Source organism: Agelaius tricolor, unplaced genomic scaffold (genome assembly GCF_023055355.1).
Source record: "Agelaius tricolor isolate 1412-34295 unplaced genomic scaffold, bAgeTri1.0.p SCAF_1, whole genome shotgun sequence".
Classification (NCBI taxonomy): Eukaryota; Metazoa; Chordata; class Aves; order Passeriformes; family Icteridae; genus Agelaius; species Agelaius tricolor.
The window spans coordinates 38121117-38140188 of NW_027269261.1; the positions used below are offsets into that span (position 1 = coordinate 38121117).

The following is a 19072-nucleotide window of genomic DNA, read 5'->3' on the forward strand; positions in this document are numbered from 1 at the left end:
GGTATTATAGTAAAGAACCCCAACCAACCAAAACAAACTAGAGAAACCCCACAGGTGCAGGTGACAGAAGTAGATTTCTGTCTATTTTTCATTATAGAAACTTAACCTTTCTTGATGATCTGAAAAGGAGTTGTTAACAGATGAGAGGCATGTGATCCTTTGATACACACTGTTAGAAAGAAGTTTTCCTGACATACTGGTTTGATTCAGCTCTCACAACAGCTTGTAAGAGATAAGGAGGTTGTCAGAAAGCTATTACTGGATGCTCAGGGACTGCTTTTGAAGTTACTCTTAGCTGACAACTAATGAGAAGCTTTTTTTGATATCTTACCCTCCAGTGTAGTTAGATGTTACAGTTATTTTTAGTTTTGTTTGAAAACTTAAGGATGAAGCATGGCTTTGTTTGCTGTCTTTAATATCAAATCTACCCTACCACTAAAGACAGTTTGCTAATTTCCCATTTCTGTTTTGTGGGCTTCTTTTGTTTTGGTGTTTTAACGGTGCTTATCTTCCTTTGTGCTGTGGCTAAACAGCGATGTTTTTGCATATTGAAGATGGCAGGAAGTTTGAATTCAAAATTAAAGTGTTAGTGTGCTCACAGTGAATATGCTTGACATGATGACAAGAAATACTTTTTTTCCCCAAAAATGGTAAATACATTTTTTAAGATAAGCATGTGCTTGTATCTGAGGAATTCATAAGGTTATGAAGAGGTCAGTTATAAGCGTTTTTCTTGATAGAAGTAATTTATGATCTATTTTGCTGAAGTTACATGAAGAAGTGGCAACTGATTTTGCCTCCAGATGTACTTTTTAATAATCTTTGACCTTTTTCTTTTTAACCTGAATGTGGCAGTTAATAATGCTATTGGGAGCTGAAGGCACTGTGACATGGAAAGAGCTATTTTTTAAGACTAAGAATCGTCATTCTAAGAATCTATAGGAGATAACATATTTAAAGAAAATATAAGCAATGAAAACATGGAACGTTGCAATAATAATAATAATAATAATAATAATAATAATAATAATAATAATAATAATAATAATAATAAGATAATAATATCATCTTCATTTTCAATGTTCTTACCTGTTACCTTCTGAAGGATAAGTTGTTCAAAATTTTCTCATACAAATGAGGAAGTGTATTTATTAATGTGGTATCAACCATGAGGAGTTTAATAATAGGCCTTAAATTTTGTATGTGGAATCATAAACCTGGGTAAATAACTCCAAAATACTAGTTCTGACATAGCCTTAAATTTTAAGTATGTGGAATCATAAACCTGGGTAAATAACTCCAAAATACTAGTTCTGACATAGCCTGGTATATTTGGGCAGTTTTTCCACGGAGGAAGATGGAATATGAATTCTTAATTGTTCTGGTCTCAGAAAAGAGTATGAGAGCTCTGAAAATGAAAGTTATTAGATACCTATTCTGTTTTCAGTAAAATATCCTGTATTGAACCATGATGGAGCTAGTGCTCATATAAAATTGTTTCCTTTGTATCATGAAATTGGTACTCCAGGATATTTCATCAGTTTGGTAATAGATGAAAATAACCCATTACTTAAAAATTAGTGTAACTAACAAGCCTTTGGAATTAACTGAGGATTTGGCTTTTGACCAATCAAATGGGATTTCCACAGACTTCACTGGTCGCTGAGCCAAACTGTCATGAATATGATGATACAATCTTACTTTATTTCTGAACTGGGAAATAGATGCTCAGTACAATAAATCCTGGGATGGTGAGGGGCTTGGTTTTACAGGGAATGCTTTCCAGCCTCCCTGTTTAGGTGCCTTTTCCTCAGAAAGTGGACAGAAGTTGAGAGAGGAAATGGTTACATGCTGTCATGCTTCCTCCCTTGATGGAATCTGGACGTAGCTAGGAATTATCCTAGTGCTGAGAGCTGGGAGCTATTCCTGTTCACATGCAGTTTAAACCACATCTTGCTCACTGGATGGGGCCTTAGAACTTATATTTGGCTGGTGATAAGAAATTGAAGGATTGGGTATTACTGTCAGAGGCCTGAAGTTTCCTTCTTGGAGTTTTATTTGAGAGCATATTCCACTGGCAGACAAAATACAAAATATAGTGATGAGGAAAACTACAATGCTTGAAAGTATGAAATTAAGAAAAGATCAAATGGTTATAATATAACGTATAAGAAATCCTCATGCAGTGAAAAGTATCCTTACAGAAAACCACTGAGGCTAAGAAATTATTCTTCTCAAGAATCAGAACTTTAGTTCTTGGTTAAATAAAATTTTCACTATTTGAGTAATACACTCATAAGCTTATAAGCTTCATTCATCTGTGTGAGAGAGAAACAGGTTTTTAACAGGAATTTTTTGGCCTTCTACTGAAGTATCAGTATCAGCCATTAAGAGATTTGAGATATTTTGGTGCTCTGACTTACAGTGGTGGATTTATATTTATTTATTTTTTAACCTGCTAGCCATTATCACTTTATCTTTTTCCATTTTTTCCACTGTCTTCTTCCTCCCTGCAGAACTTGTGCACAAAGACCAGTCTTTGGGGGTTACGGTGTGTGCCAAACTCCGTAAACATTCTACAGCAATCTGAAACGGAGACATAACTTTTGATTTTATAATGTAAATCCATTCTCTGAAATGAGATATTAATACTTACTTTGACTGCAAAGACAAGCTTACTCTACTTGAGATGATGAACTAGGACCATCAACTGAATTTGCAAATGACATGGGGGCTTAAACTAGTTATATAAAAACAACACAAATCACAACTTTGCTCTCTGGTTCCTGTACAGAATTGGCCCAACATCATATCCTTAATTGTCCATTGAAATTCCAGACTTTATAGTGAGGTAATTTTAGTTAATAAAACGGAATAGAATGTTTTTACACTGGAAACAGTTGGTATCTAAATATTAAAGATCTTATTTTGGTCTCTTTGGGTATTGTCAAGAAGACATCTTTTGTTGTAATGATAATACTAGAGCAGATAAAAACAAGACCGTCAATCTTAGCAGAGTGTTTTCTGAAAGCTGATTATGATCACTTAAATCTCAATATGTTAAATTATTTTTAGTGTTCTTTATTCTATGAGAATATTCATTTTGAATGCTTGTCTGGTGTGATTAGAGGAAGTTGTTATAAAGTTTAATTGATCTTACTGAATTTTGTAGTGTAGGAACAAAGCTGTAAGTACAGTAGCAGCCACTGAATGGTCTATCAAATATAATTTGGATTATTCAAATAACAAAAATATTTGTTGCTCTTTTTAAAAATTGATTAAGCCCACTTAAAACTTTCTTGGGTTCCTGGGTGTCTGTCTCCTTCTTAAGGTATTGTTAGGCATAACTAATACTTAATGATGGTATGGGAAATAATAAAAAAGAATATTATAATAGATTTTCCATAGTGTTCCAGCAATGTGTGTGCACCCAGTTTTCAAATTTACATTTCACAGCCCATTTGATAGCTATTAATATGAATCTTTATTAGATTCCAATTTACCTTCTTTTTTATTATTTCACTTTTTGAGTTTATCTTACATTTCATAAAAGTATATATTTATATTAGTCTTTATAGTACATCTTAATCCTAACTGAGCTAAAAGCTGCCTGGAAGCTTATTGAAGTAGGGTGACAAGTAAGCCTTCACTGACAAATAAAACATACTTTGAAAAAAGAAAATTTGTAGAAAAACCATAGTGACAAGCATTTGGTTTTAGCTCATTACACAGCAAGGTTAATTTCCTGCCCCAATGCTGAAACAATATGAACATTGCTAATGTACTGATTTGGGAAAACGCCTCAGCTTAGTCCAGAGAGAGTTTCATGTAGAAAAGTCACTGACCCACCCATTTATTTCACAGCATCTTCCAGACAGCAAATGAAATTACTGAAGTATCACAACAACAATGTAAGAATTGGACAACTATGAAAAAATTTAATTACTTTTTAATAAAATACAAATTGCAAATATTTGCATAATGAGTGAAAAAGTAGATCAAAATTTGCTTTTTTTTTTTTTTTTTGCATTACATAGCAATGTTTTGGTAGCTAAGAAGACAATGGAATAACCTGAGTGATTAAAGCCCAAATGCTACTGATTTGGAACTCAGTCCATGGTAGCCTCTCTACTTTTTTATTCTTTTTCTTTTTTTTTCTGAAGTGCAGAATTCCTAGTAAGATTGCTAAGATTACACCATAGTGCATAGCAAACACATTATGTTAGGGTGATTGTTAAAGAAATAGGTCTATGGAAGAAAATGCACAAGGAATTTCTTAATTGGATGACTGTTGTATACTGAGGTTTCTAAAAACTGAGATCCCTATTGCATTAGTGAAGTCTTTTTATAGTTGTAATATATTTATACTATGTAATGCCTTTGAATTATTTCTCTAGGTAAGATTTTTAGCACATTTCTTCCCAGTCTGACTATACTGTATTTCATTCAGAATGTAGTTTGAGATTCATAAAACTAGTATGTTAAGCTCCTAAATTTGATGATCTAGCATTTAGAACAAGTCTCCATCAACAAGTTATCTTGCATTCTGATCTATTTTTCAGAAGTTCAACTTTTAAGAAGTTCAAATTTCACATTCAATTCCTGTATTTTATCTAGGATATCCCAGGATTCAAAAATTTTTGAATTTCTTTCCTAACTTTGGCTGTTCACTTCTGAGACCTTATCTGTTCATTAGAATCTGTAATGTAGCACTGAGATTTTCTGCTAGTTTCACTGATCCTGCCTTGGTAGTCAGTGGCTTTTACCATCATCACTAATGTTATTTTGAAGATTACTTAAATAAAAAGGGCTCTTTCCATTTGCATGGATATGCAGAATTTATGTTGTTAGGATTTAGTGCCTTCTGGATATTTCTATTTGAGAAAAATTAACTAGATTTCCAGTAATGGGTAATGAACAGATCTTCCTTGTTGGTCTCTTCTTTTCAAAATTACTTTTACCTTTAGAGAATGTGCAGGAATTGTTGCATTAATAGGGTCACCCCAAACTCTGCTGCCATATTAACCAACAAAAATACATAGGAATTTAGACCTGAGAACATGACTATTAATTAGGCATAAAACCATATCAACCATAAATCAACTATGAGTACTGACATGGCAAAGTAGTCCAATATAGGACTAAGACACAAAACAATGCAAAGCAAACCAAGTACAGTGGCTTATTTTACCTGCATTAACTTCCCTTCTGCCCCTATTGTGCAGTTACTTTTCATATGACCTAGAAACCAATTATTTTTTTAAATTTGAAATCTTTCCTTTATATTTGACAATGGTTTTAGTCAATTTAACTTTTATGTTCAACTTACTGACATTACGTATTTATATATACTATTTAACTGTGAATGAATATAGCTATGGCAAACAGAGCATTGGGAAAAAACCCCACACATAAAGGCATAATTTCTCAAGTTTTTTGTCCAACATTTGTTGCCATTTATTCTTTTGGCCAATGTCAAAACAAAACAGCATTCCTTCTGAATTTAGAAACTCTCTTAAACATAAAACGTATAGATGTATCAATCAAAAATCATCTTATGAAGTAAACTTATAAAGATACATACCTAGGACACATATCAATACTGTAACTGAGAGACACAATGTGTTGACCTCATCAGTATGTTTTTTTAAGGACAATTTGCAAATCCCATGACCTGATCTTGTTTCATCTAGTGAAAAAACTGTTATTATAAAAATCTGTTCATTTAAAATGCAGGCTGCAACACACAGAAAGGCAAAGTTCATCTTTCACTGATAAATTGTATAAAAAAGACAAAAACTGGGCAATGATCCTGTGAAATGGGCTCTGACTTACTGTGCTGTGTGATACTGTATTTTGTATAATGTAATTCATTAGCCTTGCAGAGATATTAAAGCATTGTTCTAGCAACCATTTTGCCATTATTCATTTTACTTTATTTAACTGATACTTATTTTATAAAAGTTCTGTTTACTTTCTACAAATTTGTCTTTGGTTTACACTTTTTATTACCTTCGAAGAAAATAAAAAATCAGCCAGAACTATCATTGCCATATTCTACAGTTGTTATTTATCTGAGCTTCTGTGTTAGTTTGTCCTTGCCCATAATTTTCAGGAGAGTTTCATCTAGCCTGAATAAAAGTTCTTTAGTCAAAATTCTGTATGGTTAAAATTTATAGCATTGTTGTGGCTAGTGAGTACCATACTAAATAATCTTAGTAAATGTGATGCTCTTTTTTTTAATGGCAAGAAGTCTAATTTTGAGCTAAAACCACAAAATTTAGCTGATTTCTTAATGGCTTCTGTTTTTGAAAGCAGTTGATTGGAACATTTTTTTAAGTTGGCTATGCAAACTCCAAATATTTTTATTATTTATATATATTCAGAATATTATTGTCTTCATGTGTATTAGTTGTAGGATTTTATATTGGCAAACACTGTCACAATATGTGTAGTATGTTCACATATTAAATACATGCATTTTAAAAGGAGTATTTTGCAAGTTTCTGTGAAGACTGTAGATATGCCTGCAAAGAAGATCCACATAATGTAAGAAGGATTATGGGATCTTGGGAAAATAATTTGAAATAGTTTCTTTGTTGTTTCCAGAATTAAAGACTGCTTTTAAAATAGAAAAATGCACTAATACAGTACTTAAATTTTTCCTTCTTAAATTTATCTAGACTCTCAGAGTAATATGCACTCTGTAAACAAATTAAAAACCTCTGAGACATTTTCAGATTACAGGACACATGAATTTTCAAGATAAATGTAGCATTAAAACAGAAGAAATACATAAAATATGTTATGCCAAAGAGTAAAAGACCCATGCTCTGATATTTAAAGCAGGGTTGCTAGTCATGGTTCTAATTAGAATATAATCCTCTACCAACTTGTTCTGTTGTTAAGTTAGAAAATATATTTTACTAGAAGGAATTTCACTTGAACTTGGGCAAGTGATCATTGGGTTTACCCACACTAGAGAAGCTTTTAAATTTTTTTAACTTAAAGAACAATTTTATCTCGTACTTTCCTAACCCATCAAAATAAAGCCTTTGAGTATTGTAGTCCATTTTAATGTTTTCCATTTTACCAAAACTGCTCCATTCTTCCATTATGAGTACACTCAGTTATCATAACACTAACATTGTACCCAATATATGAAACCCTTCTGTATGGCCTGGCATAGCAGTGTGTGAAGAAATCCAAATTTCTATAACTTGATAAATTATCACAGGTAAATGAATATGCCACAAAGAAGGAAATGAGTAATTACAATATTTGAGTCTCTGTTGAATTTGTTCACAGCATATTATTTTTTAAAAAATCAGCAAAAATCATATGGATGTATTGACTGAAAGTCATCTGAAGACTTCTTTCCAACTGGTAAATGCCAATGGATGTATTGACTGAAAGTTATCTGAGGACTTCTTTCCAACTGTTAAATGCCATTTTCAATTACACTGTCAAGGTAACAGCTACGTTCAGGTGTCTCATTTCATAGACACCCATGTCAGATGCCATAAGCCACTCTAATCTCCTCCCAAACTGGGTTTTTTTTAGCTTCCTGAAAGTAATACTGTCTAATCAACTCAACTTCCTTAATAGTCTTGATTGATACCTCCACACCTAAAATTTTCCTCATATACACTTAGATATATTTAATACCATATTTAAAAGTTATGCTGTAGGCACACAGTTTGTGGTAATTGGGAATAGGGCTGCAGTGAAGCCTCATCCCCAATGGGCTACAGCTGTGAAAAGCAGGTGAGCAGCATTGAAGGTAACGAGACACAGAGTGCCCAGGTGCACTGACCAATCACCAAAGGGAACAGAGGGCACACAGGTGCAATGCATGAACCTGAGGGGTATAAAAGGCTGGGCTAAAGAACAAGAAGGGTAGATACTTGCAGCCTTCTGAAGTGGAGTGGTATTTCTGTGTATTCAGCCTTCTGAACTGGCATGGTGTTACTGTGTATGAGTTGAAGCTTTCTGAAATTGTATAATGAGGCTCTGGGTATCACGGCTGTGCATATGCTGTGACATTATGCAAGGTAACTTCCGCTGAATTATTTTTTCAAATGTGTTTCTACATTTTATTCCATCTCAGTTTGTGTAGGTCATGCCAGCATCCACATGTGTCCTAGAAATGTTACAGGGCCATTCATATCGCAGTGTGGCCTTGAGCATTGACACAGCACTGTTTAAGCATGCAGATAGCACAGCCCCTGCTATAATTCTGTCTAGTGCTTATTTGCCTAGATAATGCTCATCTGTGATTCAGGATAAGCAACTACCAAGACTATTTACAGTATATGATTTAAAGTCAACTACCCTGTTTTGTACAAAGAATTTAGCTGTACAGAAATTATCTCTTCCATGCTACTGAGCATCAGGCTCAGAGAATGACTCACACCCTGTTTTGGTTTTAAGCGTAGATACAGTTCATGCAAACATCTGTTAGTCGTGCTGTTGCTTATGAGTTCTGAAAATTATGTGCTTGTCTTGAATTTTTACTTCCTTGAAATAACATGGAATTTCATAGGGGGAGGATTTTAACTTTTCTATGGTAACACAGATGGTTCGTTCCAAAATCTGACCTTGACATTTTCAGTAGTATCCTACCTATTTTGTTACGTTGTTTACTCTTGAAATAAAACACCTTCACAGTGTTTGGTATCAGCCAGCAGATGGTGCAGTATTCCCTTCTGTTTCTGGGTTATGTCAATATTTAGAATTTGTTCACTTACGATTTGATTCACCTGTCTGCAATTTACCTTTGGGGACCTTTCAGTGTTGCTAGTACATTGTCTTGGGTATTTCATTCCACTAGGTTATAACTGAAAAATATGAAGGTAACTTCAGAGCCATCTTCCAGGTCTCTTGGAAGCCATGGGACGAAGGATTTCTGGTGGTTGGCCTCATCTCCTCAAGTCAGTCATCTGGTCCAAAAGTACTGTTGGTCCATGCTCTTTCTCAAGCATACTTGGAGGCAGTGAGAACATTTTGTTTTTCCTCTGTACTAGTACTGAAGTTAATGAAGAAGGACATATTGTGGTCCTGCTTTCTCCTTGTTTCAGGAAGATTGGACTGCATAACTTCTTTGTTAGTAAGAAGTTTGACTGCGTAACTTCTTTGTTATGCAAGAGTTCCTGGCATAGATATACAGCATTCTAATGAATTCCCATTGTGTTATAGTATCTTTCTGGATTTTTCATGTTTATGTAGAAATGTTCAGACTCTGCTCTTTCTTGGGGAGAAGTGTCATTTTCATACATGAGATAAATATCGAGTCAGAAGCTAATACGAACTGTATCATAAAGTGCTCCTAGTATAGAAAAATCACTATTCTAATTTTGTTTTGTCATTTGTTATTTTTTAATTGTGTGTGAAAATACAAATGATAATGTTTAATGATATGTTTTATAAGTTTCCACAATTTCCAACAACATAAAACTGCCAGTTTTCATTACGTTTATATGTCAGACATGACAAATCTGGATGGATGGGTAAGTCTAGTTGTGCATTACATTGTAGGTGGTTTTGTGTTATTTTATGCTATGGTTTAATTATTAAAACAAAATAAATCTTCAGAGAGTTGTATTTAACTTTTCCCACACACACTTTATGTATATCTTTGTCAGAGTGCTCTTCTTTATCTCTAATTTTTGTGCTTTGTGTTTTTTTTCATTAAAACCGAATAATTTCAAGTTAATTTGACAAACAGCTATGCATGAAAAATTGGCAAATAGAAAGGAAAAGAACATCAAAAACTAAAACAAACCAAATTTGTTTGGCCACTAGTTTCACTAATGGGGTACAATCAGTTGACACTCTCCTGATTTACTTTCACAATTCTTTAAAAATAACATGAGGTGTTAGGTTTCATCCTATTAAAATGGTACAAACCTTCTTTGAGCAAAAAAGAACAATTTAAAATTAGTTCTTTACTGGCGTATTGCATTGTATTTGTTTTCTGGGGATGAACAAACTGGTTCATTCTTCTGATGAAGATGTTTAAAATTAACTTCATACTGCGTGAATTAAATAAAAGAAGATCAAAATATCTTCCTCAGAAGACAGTGAGAGAGTCTTGCAGCCAGCTCCTTCGGCCTTCAAACTCAGCCTTGGAGAGTGGGCTATACCTATCCTCCTCCCCTTGCCTGAGACAGTCTTAGTGTCTTTGCTTTCCCTGTCAGACAAGAGTTGTCCTCTGGTGTCTGATAAAGTGTCTGCAAAATGGAACATTTTTCTTTGCAATGATAGTCCTCTGTGTGTTCTGTAGTAAAGGACAAGAGCTTGTCCTCTGCTTCTTGCTGGTACTTAAATGAATCTGGAGGAGGTTCTTAGATGTTGCAGCTGAAGGTGGAACTTAATCTACCACCAGACTACAGACCCCAATAGAGTCACTAATTCTATTTCAACTCTCAGTGTAGGTGTATATAATATATGTAATGTCATGTGGCTTTAAAATAGGCAATTGATCTTTATATATCACGTAATGCTCATATTAGGCAATTGCAAATATGAGAGATGAACAAAATGCAGAGAAATTATTATTCTTTTTCTTAATCTAAAGTTTTACATTACTGTCCTTTGGAACTTTAAAAACATAATGATAAATCACATAAAGAAAAAGGAGAACAATTCAGTTTCTCAAAATGTGTCAGAGAGCCTTTGAAGAGCGAGAAGGATGTAAGTAGAGAAGCATACATTCGGAAGTAGCAGAAATACTTTTGCCTGCTACTGAGGTTATCTTGTTTGCTTCATGCGAACAGTTCTCAGGTGCGTTGCACATTTGTTGGAGTCTTGTTTACAGAGCCCTTTTCTCAGAGTGCTAATCTTCTATTCATAATGCTTCCCATCAATTAAAAGAAAGGAGTCCTTGAAGTGTAGTCTACAGATATTTACTGTATGGAAGTAATAGTATATTTTATATGCATTTTTAGCAATCAGTTGACTCAGAAAATCTCATGCGATCAGAATCCAAATAAATAAGAACAAGTTGGCACTTAATTTCCTTCTCAGTTTGGTGTGTTCCTATATATCAGTTTTCTCCTCTAATTTCTGGTGATGAATCAATGACAATAAATTCTATATATTTTATATTAGGGCAAATTGATGATAATGATAAGTGAGGTCTCATGGCTGCCTTGTGCAGTAGCCTTATGCTTTCCTATTTGTACTAGGAATAGCTAATACATTTTAAATAATATTTAGCCTTTTCACAGCTGCAACACATTGGTAGCTCATAATGATTAATTAGTTGGCTCAACTCTATTTCCTGTCACACTGATGAACTCCTATACTGTAGCAGAAGTCCTTGCTGTTAATCCATCACTTCAATATTGTCTATCATACTTTAAGGCCTATATCCCATAATCCTATCTATTGTTGTCCTGTTATTTTTGGGTGATACACTGATCCTCCTCTATATTTCACAAGACTTTCCTGCTCTGTATTATGAGTGAGGTGTTTTAAAAATTTAAATCCCAGCAGTACAATTAAAAAGATTTATGGAAATGCAGGATTAAAATCCCCTCCTCACAGAAATGTGCTAGATTATCTTCTGGATGGCATGGCTGACAGACTTAGAGATTCACATTTCTTTAATAAAAATAATTTCTGAAGTTACTTTTATAGGAAGAGATTTCAGGCTGCTTTTTTTTACTCTATCTCTAGCTGGAGAAGATTTTACACAAGTTCATATCCTTCTACTTGCCTCCATTTCTGAGCCAGCCATTGATCCTCTAGTTATTAGGGAATCATATGACCTTCATGTTGACTATTAATTTTCCTCACCTCAATAACCTCAGTAAGATTAGATTGTCACCTTCAGCTGTGGCAACTGAAAAGAAAATATTTTGGTTATCATATCATGCTGGTTTCAGCTGGAATAGAGTTAATTAACTTCACAGTGGCTGCTGTGGAGCTGTATTTTGGATGTGTGCTGAATGGAGGGTTGATAACATCAAGATGTTTTTGTTATTGCTGAGTAGGGCTTACACAGAGCCAGAGGCTTTTCTGCCACACTGGTGAGGAAGTTGGGGGTGCATGGGAGGTTGGGTTGGGGCACTGACAAGACAGATGAGCCCAACTGACTGAAGGGATATTCCAGGGATATGGCATCATGCTTGGTGTATAAAATATATAACTGTTCTTTTTGTAATTAATATGAAGGTAGTAGAAAATACAGTAAGTTCAAGATTATGTATTAACATTTCTGTATTTTTAGGGGTTTAGATTTTGGGTTTTATTTTTACATGAGGAGTTATTCCAAAGCTAAAGTCAAATATCCAGTGTAGTAACACTTCAATGACATTTCTTATTGCTTCTCTCAATTTATCCATAGGAGGCAAATATTTTCTTTTATAATTTAACTTCTTGTGGGAAGTTAAATATCTATAGAATATGTTAAAGAGGCTCTAAATGCAGTTTGACTGAGTTAAATATTTTCTATTAGGTCCCTTGCCATTATCTGTATCTCTTTGACTGATAATCTTCTACTTGTTTTAAGAGAAGTATTTTAGCATTTCATTGCAGAATGGAAAATATTGGCACAACCGTATTTTCCATTTTATTTATTTTTTTATATTTTGTTTTAATAAGACATAGGTAATTACTTAGACTAAGCCTCTTTGTATAGAAAATCACTGTAGTATGACCCTATTAGAAGATGAAATAGAGCAGACTAAAAAGAGAATTTTTTCTTGCTAGAAAATTTCTAGGGACTAGGTGGAACAGTGGAATTTTGTTTTGAACCATAAGTAAAATTAACATATTGAAAAATCTATCTAAGCAAGTCTGGGAAATACTAGCAAGCATTACTTGCTCCATAGTGAAGATTTAAAACTAATATGCCATTATGCATCAAATATATTAAAAGCAAGAAAAAAAAACCTGTGAAATGCACAGGCTTCATCTTGACTATTTGTACAGGATATTGGAAGGAAAAAAAGAAAGATTGAAAGAAATCTTGGAAGAAAAAGTGCAAAGGAAGTTAAAAACTGAGACTGCTGAAAAATGTTGCTGTTTTTCTTTTTTAATTAACCTAAAGAACAGACATTAAAGTAAAACTTAAGAGAAACTATTATTTTACCAAAGAATCCTTACAAAATCTTTACAAGCCTTATAAAAACTCCTGTTTGTCCTTATCAACCCACCAATTCTAGAGTTTCCTTACTTAATTTTAATGCCTTAGACCAAGACATTAAATGAGTACATACATAGTTAGACATACTGTTTCTGGGAGATCAAATCCAGTTTTTGGATAATCAGATCAAAGACATGGTATAATATAATCAGTTGTGTGAAAGGAGATCGAAAATTAAATTATTTGGCTTAAACACTACTTTCCAAAACTCAGGTTTCTCTTATATTTTACTAGATTATTTTATGCAAAATTCTTTAAGGAAGACCAATGAAACCATTGTTGTCAAAGTTCTTCTATACCTTAAGTTCTCTCAAACATTTGTTTTCTTGATCTATCAGACAGATATTAGCCACATATATTATTTTTCTATTGTCAGTCTAGAATCTTTACCTGATTTTTTCTTTGCCTCAGCAGACTTGCCACTTACTATTCATAGGAACAGATTCTCTCCTGGACAAATTGACTGTGATTCTGCAATTAGTTTCCTCCCATCTTGTACATTAGTTCTATGTAACAATAAAGCAGCACTTATTACCTGTGTATTGTTTTTCACCTAGGGAGATTTTAGAACATATAAGGATCCTGAAAGTTTCATGAAACATAAGATTTTACTTATTCTATGGTTGCTTTTGTTATTTAATCATAAATTATGCATTAATTTTTATTAGTGCCTCTTTACTGAAAATTCAGAGGCTATGTCTGCAAAATTTACAAACCACTAGTACAGAAGTTCATAAGAGTTATTGTGAGATTTCTTCTTGAAATCCATAGCTACAGCATCATTGTCAGATGTGGACAAGTTTGCCAAGAATTTGAGCATTAATCAGCATTTTTTGTGGGTGGATGTAAAACACAAAAGGATGTTGTAGGCAAAACGAGAAAAACCACATTTTTCTCTGAACAGCTGTATAATAGCCACTTTCAAAAGCTAAATAGTAAACACAGAAGGAAAGAGTTTCACACCATAGAATGTAAGACAAAATATTTCTGGCTTCCATATTGTGGGAGTTATTATAGAGCAAAAAAAGCTAAGTAAAAATTGCCTGTGTGCTTGGACAGCTGACACTTCAAGAAATAAGTTAGAAATCAAAATCATTTTCAGAGCCATGCTAGTTGCCAACCATTTAGGCATTTGGAACTAACTGAGGAGTACACACAAATACTTTATAATCACTAGCTTGTCATATGTCTATTTTGTAAAAGATTTCTTGTAATAAACCTTTTGTTCTGTGTGTAAAAATGTGAGTTGTTTTTAAATCCTGAAATCATATTTACCTTAAAGTTGATATACCATTCCTATGTATATGTAATATGCAACCGTAATACAGAGTTGATAGATAAGGCTATCTTTTATTAACCAGTTATTATTGCTGAAAAACACTGACAAGCTTCTAAGTAGAGAAGCTTTCTTCATATCTGAAACAGAAAAAGCATATTTCAAGCAGAAAAAAAAAAGGAAAAAAATGCATAGAGTATCAGAAATGCCAAATCTTTGAGAAGAAAGATAACTGGCAGTTACAGTTAGGGGAGGTATTAATAAAGACTGGGAGAAAAGAAATGAGGCGTGTGTGTCTTTGGAGCAAAAAAGATGCAAATTCTGATTCAGTAACCCAACATGGATGTGTATCAAGGACATTTTTCACTGTGAAAATACTTTTTAGTTTTAAAAGAGTTGTCAAATACCCATATAAGGAATACATTCTAAACCCCATCTCAATAAGACAGTGTGGTAAGGTGTTTTGCCTTGTGAAACACCTCCCATCAAAAAAAAAAAGCTGACGTTACTAATTGTATCTCTCTCTTTAACATCTGAAGCTTTTGCCAGTTGCAAGTTACTGTTACAGGCTTTGGTTTTGATTTTCTGAAACTAAAACATTCAATACCAAAAAATTATAGATTACAAATTAAACATTAAAATTATATATTAAAGAAAGTTTTATTGTTCTGTTGACAAAGAAGATGAAAAAATTGCTTCTTCTTGGTCCTGCTTTTTTGTCAATGATTTTTTGACCTCCTGGTCCATTATTACCTGATACAACTTTCTTGTGACTTTTGGAGACAACTTCTTTTATCATCTACTGAGTATTGCTAGTAGCATGCTGAATGTCCTCAAGAAATAGAAACCCCATCAATTAGGAATTTCAATGTCTTTTAATTCTTGTTATTTTATTTATTAATAACCATAATATCTAATTTCTTTTTTTTTTTTACTTAATTATTGTGTTATTTTTGAAGTTTCTCACAAATTGACCACAGTATATCCACAGAATTATATAATCATAGAATCATTAAGTTGGAAAATACCATGATGTCCAACTGTTAACCCAGCACCACCACCACGTTCACCACTAAACCATGTCCTCAAGTGCCATAGCCACAGGTTTTGAACACTTCCATGGTAGGCAACTCCACCACTTCCTTGGAAAGTGCTTTACAACCCTTTCTGTGAAGAGATTTTTCCTAATATCTAATCCAAACCTTCCCTGGAGCAACTTGAGGCCGTTTCCCTGCGTTCATATTGCCTATACAGGCATCTGATGTTTTTCTTGTAAAGAAAAAGCCAATGAGAAAAAAATTACAGTGAAGCAAACAATATATGATGTTGATGAAACAGGAAATGTAAGTTTCCTTTGTTCCTTCTCCTGCATGATCCACTACTGGGACTTGATTTCTTTCACATCAGTGAATAGGTATTTTGCCATTGCCCTTTTAATCTCCTGTAAGACATTGACAATCAGTGCATGTGAGGCTATGTTAGTGTGTCGTTGGCACTATGTCTGCCAGTAGTGAGACACTCACAGCAAATGCATAATACTTACTTTGAGTATCAGTTCCAGTTAATTTTGATTTACATGGATTGATCTCTTTCAACATGAAAGATTGAAGTCAGTAGCTAAGGTGTGCCAGACCAGGTTTCAGATCTACTCAGTCAAGCAAGGAGAATAATGAACCATGGTATCAAACAGAGAATATCTATGTGCTACTTCCTGATTGTGTGGTTTACCCAAGAATTGTAAAGTTCAGTTCTTGGCTGCTGTAGTTCAGACTTCCACAATTCAAGTGAGACTGCAATTTCTGTTCTAAATTCAGTGGGTGGGGTTTTTGTTTTGCTTAACCTGACAAATTTTATCTAGGATATTTTGAGCTTCAGTTTGGCCTGTGTGACAAAGCTTGTTAGGTGTGAAGAATCTTACCTGGATACTACCAAATCTCACTGGAAAAACTGGGTAGCAGCTTAGCAGCATTTTAAAGACAGAAGTGCATTCTTAAAGAGATGGATTGGTCTCCAAGTGATTTGGAGGATCATATTCTTTCAGAGAAAATTCATTGCTGTTGAGTTACTTCTCAGCTGTATTCAGAGCTTTGACAGGCCATAAACATACTTCTGTTTCTCCCTGGCTAGCCTGAGTGTCTGTGGTAGAGTCCTAATGGATAAAAAAAAGGAAAAGGGAAGAAAGCTAGAGTGCAAAATCCCTCCATTACTTGTTAAAATTAGCATACTTTGTAATTTAGGATTGGAAGGAAATTCCTATTAAAAATACATACATCATTTCTATAACTTTACTTCACAGTAGAGAACCATGGAATTTCTTTATAATTCTGCTCTTGGAATTAATAGGAAATAAACTAGGTCAGTATTCAACAAATTAGGGAGTTATTGTACAAATATTGATGTATGTGCTGTGCTGGATATTTGCTGTTCACAGGATTGTTTCTCTTATTTGTTGTTTTGAGTGTTCACGTGAAGATACAACATCAATTTTTTTTTGTAAGAAGCAGAGTATTGTTCTTAAAATGACTGGTTTGATTCCTGTAGGTAACTTGCAAAGTGTGTAAGCAAGAATATAAGAATCTGTACTGACTTATCAAAAATAGAAAATACATGGAAGTATATTAATTTTTATCCTCTTCTTTAGTTCTAATATTTCTGTATTTTAAAATCTTGTGATAAACCATACTTGTGATTCAATATATACTGCAGTGATAAAAAACGAATTATTATTTACTAAAGATGCCTGTGTAAGTGCCATGAATTATCTGTTGGCCTGATCACATTGTATTAGTACTGAAAAATTGCATTTATCTGTTTATTTATTTTGTATTTTCAGGTAGAGATTGAAGATCTGGACTATCATTACTTTCTGCCTTTGTTCTTTGATGGGCTTTGTGAAACAGAATTTCCATATGAGTTTTTTGCTCGTCAAGGAGTCCATGACCTGCTGGAGCATGGTGGAAGCAAGATTCTTCCTGTTGTTCCTCAGCTCATTATCCCAATAAAAAGTAAGTGAACATGTAGGAGAAAAATCCATAAATTGTATTTATATTATGTAAATTTTGGAAAAGTTGCTAATTAAGCTGTAAAACATGACAGCCTGAACATCACACGAAAATTATTGCAAATGTCAGTAAATTTTAAGATATAAGGCCAGAAAGGTTATGCCTTCAATCACCTGATATGTGCAGTATTTCAGAATAGACTCTCTGGTTAATGTTTCTCTTATTACAGGGTTGCACTTGGTCTTTGGAAAAGTGAAGTGACATTTCCTTAGGTGATTTTCTATATTTACAATGTAAATCCACTACTGTACAGACCAGTTCATCTAAAATGACAGGAGAAATCAACAGGTGGCATTTTAAAAACATTACTTTGAAGGTTTTATATAGTTAAACATAGTTTTTTGTAGAAAAAAAAAATTGTAAAAAGCAATAAATTATTTTAACACAAATTTAATACCCCTAAACTTCAGGTGTATTATCACTAAAATTTATTTTCTTGAACTGCCTAGTCTTTCAGATATATTGTTTTGTCCTTTCCTTTCTTTAGGTTAGTACCTTGAAGAGATATTATACTGAACCATCATCCTTCTCTAGTTAGATATGGTGATTCTTAAATCTGCATGCTACACTTATATGAATATATGCTCATATTTGTTAAACTTGGCTTCTTTTTTATGATTAATCATTAATCTTTAATTAATCATTGCTGTTCTTTTTCCTGTCCATGAGACAGTTCAGCTTTAAATACAGTTTTGTAAAACAGGAGGTGAATGTAGTTTGGAGCCTGATAATACTGAAATAATAGTGTGGGAAGGGTCAGAATTCTGTTTTTTTCATTCAATTTTTTTCTCAACTTAAAAAAGATTGATTATAGATGTCACTGTCTCTATCTTACCGTAGTTTCGAAAATGTCAAAAGGAATATACAATATTCAGAATGTTTACTCTGTGACACTTGAGAAAGGTTATGAAAACAATGTTACCGTTTTTTCACTCTGAAGGGGAAACACGTGAAGAGAGAATTGATGTAATTTCTTTGGAAAAGACTGCAGGTTTATGACAGCATCTCCTCAGTTGGGATTTAAAAATCTTTTTGAGAACAGAATCTAGCTTAGATTTAATTACCTGGAAGCTTTAGCAGTTACACAGCATTTAGAATTAGAAAGAGTTTTCTAGTTAAGGATATTTTTGTGGGTTTGATTTGTAGTGTTAAGTCGTAATTTATGGTGCTGGAATGCATTCAAGAATCTGCTAGCTAAATTTAGTTGTTGTTTCTGCTTTTTTATTCTAAAGTGCTTATTTTTTATTTTAAAAATGCTTCTCTATCAGTTTTAATATGTGAAGAGTCTAAGTGTTATCAATAATAAAGGCTTCTTCATAATTAAAGCCATACTAATATTAAAAGAAGACACCACCATCTCCAGGAGTCTGAAAATGTGTACTTTTAAGGGTTTTTTAATTTGCTATGACTGTGTAATACAGCAGTGTAGTCGTAGCTATACATTTCTGTGACTCAGCAGCATCCACAATAAACTCAGCGATGTTTTACACAGATTACTGTCTCTAAAGTGTCCCACTGGGTGAGTTATTTCTGATTAACCAGTCTTCTTCTAGACCACTACCATATTTCTACTGTGAAAGA

The 19072-nt window shown here is 33.6% G+C and overlaps 1 protein-coding gene across 6 annotated transcripts in view; it reads left to right on the top strand.

Moving 5' to 3' along the window:
* The window catches only part of PACRG (parkin coregulated), a 215057-nt gene that overhangs the window by 89995 nt on the left and 105990 nt on the right, over nucleotides 1-19072 (top strand). For all 6 annotated transcript variants that reach the window (XM_071430457.1, XM_071430418.1, XM_071430446.1 and 3 more), the window contains one exon: nucleotides 17263-17434. In XM_071430457.1, the coding sequence (XP_071286558.1) occupies nucleotides 17263-17434 (172 nt within the window). The remainder of the gene's footprint in view (nucleotides 1-17262; nucleotides 17435-19072) is intronic.